Source organism: Pinus tabuliformis, chromosome 7, assembly GCF_031772625.1.
Source record: "Pinus tabuliformis cultivar Carrire ecotype Pingquan chromosome 7, CPIR1, whole genome shotgun sequence".
Classification (NCBI taxonomy): Eukaryota; Viridiplantae; Streptophyta; class Pinopsida; order Pinales; family Pinaceae; genus Pinus; species Pinus tabuliformis.
In genome coordinates, this window is record NC_142293.1 from 567403917 (window position 1) to 567414997 (window position 11081).

The following is an 11081-nucleotide window of genomic DNA, read 5'->3' on the forward strand; positions in this document are numbered from 1 at the left end:
TTTACAAAAAAAGCAATGAACCAAGCCCAACTAACAATTGTATATAGCAAGTATATTATTTTTTTTATTTTATTTCCAAAAACAAAAAAATAGAGGTAAGTCCTCAACGCTATTATTCATTTATGTCACAAATCATTTATGGAACAGCAATGAACAAAGCCCAATTATAATAAATTATAGCTAAACAGTTAACCAAGCCCAATTAACAATTTTATAGAGCAAGTATATTATTTTACAAATCATTTATGTTTATGGAAAGCAATGAACAGAGCCCAATTATAATAAATTATAGCTAAACAGTGAACCAAGCCCAATTAACAATTTTATAGAGCAAGTATATTATTTTACAATTTTATAGAGCAAGTATATTATTTTTTTATTTTATTTCCAGAAACAAAAAGATATAGATAAGTCCTCAACACTATTATTCATTTCATTTAGTGTCACAAATCATTTATGGAACAGCAATGAACAAAGCACAATTATAATAAATTATGGATAAACAATGAACCAAGCCCAATTAACAATTTTATATAGCAAGTATATTATTTTTTTATTTTATTTCCAGAAACAAAAAGGTAGAGATAAGTACTCAACAGTATTATTCATTAGTGTCACAAATCATTTATGGAACAGCAATGAACAAAGCCCAATTAACAGTTTTCTTTAACATATAATAATAAGTATATTAAAGCCATTTTGTTTATTTTATTTCCAGAAACAAAAAGGTAGAGATAAGTCCTCAACAGTATTATTCATTAGTGTCACAAATCATTTATGGAACAGCAATGAACAAAGCCCAATTAACAGTTTTCTTTAACATATAATAATAAGTATATTAAAGCCATTTTGTTTTTGGAAGCAAAAATGATTTGAAAAATATTTCTATATCACTAAGTAGGAAGGTACACACAAGAAACCTCGAAAGCAAGAGGCTTTGCATGAGAATTATCCTGGAATGCTTCAAAAAAGAGTAACTTCCTAATAACTTTCTCTAAAAAAAATTAGTATGATAACAAGTTGAGGAAGGCTATACAACAAAAAACAGCTTATCTAAAAAACTTTGCATAGACAAAAGCTTAACGAAGCACAGTAATTAAGAGAGTGTTCTCCAGGGAGTGTTATTAATCATAAAGCATATAACAGTATGGAAAACCAATATAAACTTTGCATAGACAAAAGCTTAAAGAATCACAGTAATTAAGAGAGTGTTCTCCAGAGAGTGTTATTAATCATAAAGCATATAACGGTATGGCAAACCAATATAAACATGGAGTATGACGATAAAAAGAAGCCTTGAGTTCACTGTCATGCTTCAGGAAAGAGAAGGCCCAAGGAAAGAGAGATCCAACCCACCTAAATGCAAAATATGCTCTTAACCCGTCTCAATAAATGATTAACAGTGCAAAATATGCTCTGAACTTATCTCAATAAATGATTAACAGTGCACAGTGCATAGATCCACTAATAACAAACAGTGCATAGATCCATTAATAACAAACATCCATGAAGCGAGTAACTTTGCACCATATGTTCTATGCATCATGAATGATTATGGTTATGGTGTTCTATGCAGCATGAATGATTTCCAAAACTACAAAATAAATTACGTACATAATAAGCTTTTTCAAACAGGAGCTGACTGTTTGTGAATTTTGGATCATCATAAATGAGCTTCTTACAATTTCAAAATCATAAAAATCATAAATTGAAATTGAATTATCATAATTCAATGCTGGTTAGACCTCTATATTCTCACCATGGCTTGGGAGCTGATTGTTTGTGAATTTAATATCATCATAAAGGAGCTTTTTACAATTTCAAAATCATAAATTGAAATTGAATTATCTTCACAACTAAATTTGCAATCCCATGTACTAACTGCCCAAGATCCTCATTTGTTTCCGATTGTCATTAAACAACAATTGAAAAAACAGTGAGAAGTAATGCACGAAAAACAATAGCATGTAGAATAGGTATGGTGCCCTTAATATTCTCCCCTTTTACAGAACATTTCAAACATATATGATTTAATTCTGACTCAATTATATACATACATAAAATCCAGATGGATTGAAATGATTCTCCTGATCTCCTAAACGTTTCTAACAACCATACCTCTCTAGCGTTTATTAATCATTCAGAACTTCTCCAACTGTGCCTAAATTTTAGCAAAGGAAACTATACAATCCCAAACGATTGGATCCTCCAGCAAATCAAGCTTGGAATTGTACGGTGTATAAGATATCAGAGCTTCAGCGATCAGAAAATATGACATCAAACCTATGTTGGTCTCGCATGAATGCCGAGTTGAATGCAGCATTCTTGGATAAATCACAAAACGGCACAACCTATCACAAAACGGCACAACATATCCAGTGAGAAATAATGTAACATTCTGGAATGCCTTGAGAACAAACACTGAAGAAAGTTTTTATATCAAAAACTAATCTTTTATTCAAACAGCAAGTAGCCAGTTGCAAATACTGAAGTCCAATTCCGAGTGATTATAATGAAATACAAGCATATGATGATAGCAGAGATCCCATAAAAAATCATGTGGGTAGGAAGTATATACCTCATGCTGAACTTTGTTGTAGAGGTTGATGAGCCTCATTTTGGTCCAATGGCATATATTGAGACATGATAGCCATGATTTCAGAGTCCATGTACGACTGGAAGACAATCAATTTTCAGTATATTTTTCCTTTTTCAATGGACACAGAAAATCTTGAGATATAGAACTAATCAAAATCAGCTAATAAAGGGTAAAAGTGGGAAATTCTGAATCTCTAAAACATATTGAACATACCCGAAGTCTGTACTTGTAGAACACATAACCAATAGTTGCAAAACCCGCTAAGCAGGCTATAACAAGGATTGCCAAAACCCAGCCAAATCTTGAAGAAATCCTAGCTGCATATTTATCACACATACAAAAAAACATGAAACATATTCAGGAAACTTCAAAACTGTATGTAGAACCTGAAAAAAGATAGAAAAAAGAGACTGACAATGAAATAGTATCATATTAATAATCTTAATCACTATTACAAAGTGAAACCAGAACACTTATCCTGTAAAGTAAATCTCATATTTCTTTGGAATAAGCATATTTTCTGTTTAATTAGATCGGAGAAGTTAACCTATTGCTTCACATCTGTAGTGCACTTGCAAAGAGGGGAAACCCTGAAAAATATCTGAGGCAGCATATTTTTTTACAATAAAATCAAAGGCCCAAAGTTCTCACCAATGCAAGTATCATGTGCTGCAATGTACAAAAGATCCCCCTTGCATTTGCAATCATATCCACCCCATTTATTCTTGCAAGTACAATCACTGCACTGGCAAGCAGTTCTCTCCTTGCATTCATCAATATCTAATAACAGGGAAGAGCAAAATCAGTAATATATCCCCAAAATAGACCTGAACTTGCATATTCATGCTTACAATAGAGCAGAAATTGGATTCCATCTGAACTTAAACTTGTTGATACCCTTGTATAATCTATTTTGAAATGTAGTGGAGGAAACAACGGCCTATTTCATATAACAACGAATAAACAAGTACCTTCACAGTTTTGACCATCACCCCTAAAGCCTGGGGGGCACTCACAACCTGTAGGTCGATAATCCTGTTGATGTTCACAACTAGACATCAGTAAAACTTTAATCATGTGTAGCCCATTGTCAAAGCATATAATCACTTTTTAAAGGATCACATAAAAACTCGCAAAGCCTCACATTCTTTTACATAAAGGTGTATACTCATGAGATTATCATCTATAAACAATTCCATCCTTTTCATACAACCAAATAAATGAGCCATGGATGCTAACCAGAGAATACAATTTTAACATAACCCATCCTTACAAAGCAAAGTCCAGCTGTAAAATGCCCCAAGTTAACAGAAATATTACCGTGCACGCAGAATATGTTTCGCCATTTCTAGTTTCAGACCAGCAAAATCCATTTTCGAGCCTGCAACGATCTGGCCCATAAGCTGGCAAAGAACAAATAAGCTGGTGAGATTTCGCACAAGCAGATAAATTTGGAATAAGCTCCTAGCCCAATCTACTGATTTCAGTTAGCAATAATTTATCAGATTCTGTAAAATCAAAAATCCAACATATTTTAGTTGCTTCTTGAAGCAACTCTCAAGGTAATCTAAAGATTTATTGCTAACTGATGTTCCTTATCTTCAAACAAGATATTTCATCCCTATGATAATAGATCTCGATTCTCAACATAGTACTTTTCAGCACATTTTTAACCTACTCAGAAAAAACAGGTCACGGAGAGATTTTATACGCAACTTGTCTTTCTCACATCCGATGTTTCCAGAAAATAACAAACCATTTCAAATATGGGCAGAATCAAATCTGTCAAATAACAAGAATATCATTCTGTAATAAAGAGCTGCTATTATATTTTCATAACATACCGCTTAAAGATTCTAAAATATATTAGAACTTAACATGATCCTGACTATTCACTGAATATCTAGCCTGGCCAATCCAAAACAGACCTTATCACCAACTTCCATTTTCAAAACATCTTATGGTAGGATGCCAGATATAAGATGACATGAAATGTTATCCGATCTTCTGTAGGATCATCAGTTGTTTCCTCCTCTATATTTTTTTCTCATATGAAAACATGACCCACCAACGAAGGTTTTAAGAACTTAAGTCAGGATAAAAATGTTTTGAAAATTACTGATATAGCAAGTTATTAAATGTTGGTAGTTTTACCAGTATTTTTGGTTTGCATTTTAAGTACAACTATTTGCATCTAGGTCAATAATTGACATGTAACACCAAATAAAGTTTAGGGTCCTTTCTAACTAAGGTAGCCATATAAATTAAATGGTTGTTAAATGTCAATAAGCATTAATCCACTATAAAGCAATTAGTTCATAATACATCTCACGTTGTTAAAAAAAAAAAAAAAAAACTAACTAAATTATAACTTTATTTTAAATTATTATTATTATTATTAATTATAAAAAAATTAAAATTATTATTATTATTATTATTATGAATAAAAAAAAATTAATATAAAATTTAAAGATGTGTACATTTAAAAAAACATGGAACGCGATTTTATCCCACTTTAGCATAGAGATTCTTTAAATAAGCTTCGTTATAATACCGTGGCTTATCAATACCACATGCCCAAAAACCATAACCCATTTCATATACCACTGGTTCATGCACTACTTGTTCATATGACATTTTTTTCATTAATCAATTTAATTAAAAAAAAAACAAAAAAGACAGATAAATCTAATGAGATTAAATCTCTACGATCCACCTAATAATCGCTGATAATTAAATTAATTAAATAATAATCGCTGATAATTAAATTAATACTTTGGAAGCCTTATTCCAAAATGGAATAGGCATGCCTATTGGCATAATAATTCTTAATAATAATAACGTATATTCACACTACAGATGCCGACATAGCAGGTACCCCTGGACAGCTCTTGGATTTCTTTCAGAGCTATGAACTTGATCCATTTGCTTTCTTGGTTGTCTAGAATAAAGAAGCAATGTGGTAAGAAAGAGATATGGCATACAAACCTTCACACTTTAAATAGCCATCTCCCTGAAATGCAACTCCAGACACAAATGGGCATTCACACACTCTGCCCCTGAATGTGTCCTACAGAGTTGAAACAAATGCTCTATTGTTAGTCACCAAGGATTTATAATGAATACGAAAAAACTAACAGGAAAGAATTTCAACTGATCAAATGAACTCAAATAAATTATAAACGTACTCTACAAGCACTTATATTAGCTTTATTCCAGCAGCCACCATAATTTGTCAGACATTCGTTTGTCTCGATATCTGAGAAAAGTTAAAAATATAAATAAATTTGAAAGCCGAAAAGAATTCTGAATCTCAAGAAACTAACATCAAATTTGTAGAGTGTACCTTCACTCAAACAAAGTCGTGGCTCTGTAGTTTCTTTAAATCCTGCACATAAAGCCTTTAGTACAGCAGTTCTGTCCAGCTTCCCTGACAGAAAGAAAGAAAATTTATCTCACTATGAAATCCATCAGTGTTAAAAGAGATAGGACTTGATACAAAGTATACACAATAGATATGCAGATGACTATTCATTTATGCAAAAATTCCCAAGTCACAGAAAACGGAACTGAAATAATCAAAAGGGATGAAATAAAAGAGACCTCGGTACTGCACATTATTAATGACCAGAGTGGGAAGGATAGTTACATCCCCACGAGAACCATCTCCAACCTAACATACAAGAAAATACCTTCATGTTATGATGCACGAGGAGAAAAAATCATTAAAATCGATCATCTATAAACAAAAATATTATTGACCTGAGCATCTTGCTGTGCCTTCAGTACAGGATTGTCAACATCAGCTTCTGGATCACCCATGCATTTTCCAACCTCATCAACAGACAAACCTGCCCAAACGTAGACAAACAAGAATGGACTGGTTAGGTAAACCAAACATACTCTGGCCAGTTTCTGAATTTTTAATCCCTATCAAAATTTAAACTCACCTAATGATCTTATGATATTCTCAGCACACTCTTTACCGTATCTGTTCTCTTTCATAGGGCATCTAATGTGGAAGTCTGTAACATAGTCCCACCAAACCCATGGTTTGCCACTTTCATTAGCAACCCTGTGGACACAGAGTTGCCTGAGATTTTCCTTTACAACATCCTTTCCCTCATAGCCTTCACTCAAATCCCGATCTGGGTCTGGAGCACAGTACCTTCCATGATTGATGCATTGGGATTTGCACTGTCTAGTCAAACTAAAAGCTTCAGGGCAGTACCACGTTATATAATGGGGAGTAAATAAAGTGTATCCACCCCTTTCTAGTATTTGAGCATGGCCCTTGAACTCTCTCACAAAATCCATCTGATCATCACATTTAGGTCCACACTCATCGTTGCTGTTTGTCCAGAACTCATATTCTACGCGGTCATCTGGGTGAGGCATGGATTCAGTCCAATCAAGCTTAATGGTTATGAGTTCACCCTTTTCCAAAGCCTTTTTCAGATCATCCCCAAAAGATTTCTCAATTAAGGCAGATGGAATTGAAATCCTGTCAAGGTAGGCAGCTGCTGCCTTGTCTTGTTCAGGAGAATCCATAGTTATGAGAGGCTCATCGCGGTCATCTGCAACAAGAACAGCAGCAGCGCCGGCGTTTTGTGCATTCCATACCTTCAATGCAAAGTAGCACTCTACATCACAATTAATAGCAATCAGAACTCCCGGTCAGTCAGAAGATCATAGGCTTGACAAGCACCCAATAAAGTTAAGAACACTATACTATATAAATCATTTCATCACTGTTCAGGAGGGAAAAAAAAAATAACCAATGGTTCACAAAGAATATTTATGAGAATCAGAGCAGAGTGTATACTTTGTTGGGATTGAAATCATTTCATATTAAACATTCAAAAATCCTTACACCAATTGATAACCAATTGGATTCTGAACAGGTCAAGTATCAAATTGATATCTTCTTTAGATATATACTTCCACTAATTGCCTGGTAAAAAGCTCAAATATTGAATTGTGATTTTCTTAGACATATTTCTCCATTAATTGCCTAAGTGCCTTCTGGTCTTATTCGTGTTTCTGATATGAGAGATTATGCCAGACATACATGATATATGCAGTTTGAAGGTCTATATGAAAAAAAAGAAGAAAAAAGAAAGAAAAGAAATCACCTCCGCGATCTGTCAAGACAAAAAGGGGATATGATGGAGACTCTGATTTGTTGAAGACAACAGCCAATTCCTCAAATGATTTGCAGCCATTTCTTCCTTTCTCTGGATACACCACTTTACCTATCATACTCCCTCCATAATCTGGAACACCAAAATTTCCAATAGCACTCTGTCTCTTCCCTGTCAATGATTCAGGAGTTATCACATTTATACTGTTCTTCTCAACCACAAACCGACCCAATGCACTGCTGCTCATCAGCAATAGCACAGCAACATAAAAACCCACCGCCCCTTTACCAATATTAGCCCCTTCCATTATCAATCCCTCTTTTAAGCCTTTGACTCCCTTAAATTCTCGATATCCTCAATACCCACCTGCTATATACAACACACAACATTCAATAAATAAGAGATATGATGTAATAACACTGGACTGGATTGGGATAGAAATAGACGACTTCCAAATCTCTGAAACAATGAAATTCAAGGAAACTCTTTCAAGTATTACAGAAAATTGAAATAATGAATTGGTTGTACATGAATTGCTACATGAAATTGCTAGAATCCATCTGAGAAAAAATATCTCTGTTCAAGCATTAACTGAAACAATAGATTGAAGATTGCATGAAAATTCTTCAAACCCAGTTAAGAAAACACAAATATTAATATGACACAGGCACATACCTTGAGAAAGCTAATGTTAGGTAGAATCAAAACTGTTCAGAGAAGAGAAGCAACTAAACATCACTGTGGACAGTGTTGTTGCTCTACAACTTTAAGGACACGCATACCATGAAATTGACACGCTGCCCGCATGCATAACCATGGAAAATTAATCAAAAAACACTCAAAAACCGTGTCTCAGTTCCTCATTTATATGCTTAATGATCTATCCCTGTGCTACAATTTATTTTCTTCTTGGCTGTTTTGAAGTGGGACTGCCAATAACGCATTGAGAGGGTGTTTGTGCATTTGGAATTCTGCACTATCATTATTATTCTCTGCAAATTGAGGGATACGTGTTGAGGAGCTTTTCTCAGAGCCTAAGGTGGGTCAAAACAGTAGGCTAACGGCGGAAGGAAGAAGGATGGACAAAAGAAGTAGGCGACCTGAGAGGACGAAATACAATATTCATGAATTCTACCGCCATGACATATGCCAATATATAGAAACAAGATCAGTGTAAATTACGGCCCTCGAGTGCCTTTGGTGTCTTCCGTGAGTCAAGGGAGTAAATTTCTTGCTTCTTTCATTTGGCAATTTTGCTCCTGCATAAGTCAAGTCAAGGTTGTGAATTTCTTCTTCATCTCAATTTCATTGGGTACAACCTCAACATGGTTGTGTTAATTATATATATATATATTTTGGATTCCATGGTTTGGTTTGTATGGAGTTTAAGTTTATGGGTAAGATTGTAAATTTTTTTGTTTTTTTCTCATAGAATTTTGAATGCGGTATAAATTGAGGTTGTAATTCAATTTCAATTTCAATGTCTAAAATTCCAATTTCAATTTCAATCTCAATCTCAATCTCAATCTCAATCTCAATCTCTAATATATATTAATACATATATAATAAATAAATTTAATTATTATATATTAAGTAATTTTATATAAATATTTAGTAGATGGGTTTGAAATAAATAAATTTAATTATTAAATATTAAGTAATTTTATATAAATATTTAGTGTATAGGGGTTTTGGATGGATGGTAAATGGGTGTTTACTATTTTATAGGAAAAGATAAATGGTTCAAATTTTTATTAAAAAGAAAAAATATAATTTAAAAATGGATGTTCACTTTAATTTTAAAAGTAAATATAATTATAAATTAATAGAAAGTACAATTAAACGTGTTTTTATAAGTGTTTTATAATTGATAATTAAAAAAAAAATAAAAAATCAATACATTATATCTTAGTTTCCTTATAAAAAGGTAGTTTTTTTTTTTATTTATGGTTACTACTAGATACCTAATATATAAGAACAAGATAAATAGACAAAACACTCCCTCAGACAAAACACTGCCTAAGAATGCTTGAAAGTTTAATCAAAACCTACCTACTATTTAGGTAGGGTTGGCATAAAGATATCAAATATTCGCCAAATCATTAATAAAATCCTAAAAAAGTTCACTTTGTAAAATAGCCATAATATTATAAATATTATTACAATTAAATTTTAAAAAATTACAACATAATAAAAAAATTTAAAAAATTAATAATAACCAAAGCTTAAAGTATTATATAATTATAAATGAATGGAAAGTACAATTAAAAGTGTTTTATAAGTGTTTATTTATGGTTATGAATAGATACCTAATATATAAGAACAAGATAAATAAAATAGAAGACAAAACACTCTCTAAGACAAAACAGTGCCTAAAAATGCTTAAATGTTTAATCAAAACCTACCTACTATTTAGGTATAGTTAGCATAAAGATATCAAATATTGGCCAAATCATTAAAAAAAATCCTTAAAAAGTTCACTTTGTAAAATAACCATAATATTATAAATATTATTACAAATAAATTTAAAAAAAAATACAAAATTTAAAAGTTCAAAAATATATCTTTATTTTAATTATTGAAAAAATGAAATGATTAAATAAAAATAAGTTCTTACTATAGTAAAAGAGTAACTTCTAAAAAGTCATCTGTGTATCGAATTTTACAATTTTTTTATATTAAAACAGTTTGAAAATAAAAACACTTTCCTAAAATATCCTTTTCTATACCATTATTAAATTTTAATCTCAAAATATTTTTTAATTTTTTTTAACTCGTTTTTAAAAAACTAAAACAATAAAAATAAATAATAAAATTATTTGATAATTTTTATATTAATATAATATACATCAATTTTAAAAAAGTTAACTCGTTAAAATTATAGTAATTTAAAAATATATCAAAAACTAAAACAATAAAAATAAATAATAAAATTATTTGATAATTTTTATATTAATATAATATACATCAATTTTAATACAGGGTTATAGAATAAAAAATAGAAGCAATGACTTCACCATATCGCTACTCATCGTTTTGTTTAAATGTGATTTGGATGCGTAAAATTAAATAATTTAATATGTAAAGTGTTAAATATTTCATAATATTAAAATCTAATGCTACATCTATTAAATATTATACATATATCAAATTTGTTTTAATAAAACTTTTTAAAAATTAATTCACTCTATTACCGAAGTTGTATGGGTCAAAGAAACTATGGGGTTGCAATTTACTTCAAATTTTCAAAGTGCGAAATAATATGAAACAGTGTTTAATTTTAGTTTTTATTTACAAAACTTCATTTATAATAATTTAAGTTTAAAAAATTTATCTTA

At 31.3% G+C, this 11081-nt stretch overlaps 1 protein-coding gene across 2 annotated transcripts; it reads right to left on the reverse strand.

Moving 5' to 3' along the window:
- Positions 1 to 1944: 1944 nt before the first annotated feature.
- Positions 1945 to 8984, reverse strand: LOC149248684 (vacuolar-sorting receptor 3-like). Of its 2 annotated transcripts, none has more exons than XM_089458514.1 (14): positions 8419 to 8984; positions 7735 to 8112; positions 6550 to 7242; positions 6362 to 6450; positions 6203 to 6272; positions 5946 to 6029; positions 5788 to 5858; positions 5588 to 5669; positions 3920 to 4002; positions 3571 to 3634; positions 3251 to 3379; positions 2813 to 2916; positions 2579 to 2675; positions 1945 to 2351 (listed from the first exon to the last, which is right to left on the reverse strand). In XM_089458514.1, exons 2-13 carry the CDS (start codon positions 8048 to 8050, stop codon positions 2580 to 2582), a joined length of 1881 nt encoding a protein of 626 aa, XP_089314640.1. In that variant the 5' UTR covers positions 8051 to 8112; positions 8419 to 8984; the 3' UTR covers positions 1945 to 2351; position 2579. The 2 variants fall into 2 exon arrangements, with proteins under 2 accessions (XP_089314640.1, XP_089314639.1); XM_089458513.1 differs by having other exon boundaries at positions 7735 to 8109; positions 8419 to 8983.
- Between the last annotated feature and the right edge of the window lie 2097 nt (positions 8985 to 11081).

What these genes read in the sequence shown, in the direction of transcription:
- LOC149248684 (XM_089458514.1), bottom strand. Translation starts at nt 8,050, where the DNA reads ATGGAAGGGGCTAATATTGGTAAAGGGGCGGTGGGTTTTTATGTTGCT. An exon ending in TGTCTTGACAGATCGCGGAG is followed by an intron (nt 7,243 to 7,734) that starts GTGATTTCTTTT and finishes ATTGTGATGTAG; the next exon opens with AGTGCTACTTTGCATTGAAG. An exon ending in TGGCTATTTAAAGTGTGAAG is followed by an intron (nt 4,003 to 5,587) that starts GTTTGTATGCCA and finishes GTTCTTTGCCAG; the next exon opens with CTTATGGGCCAGATCGTTGC.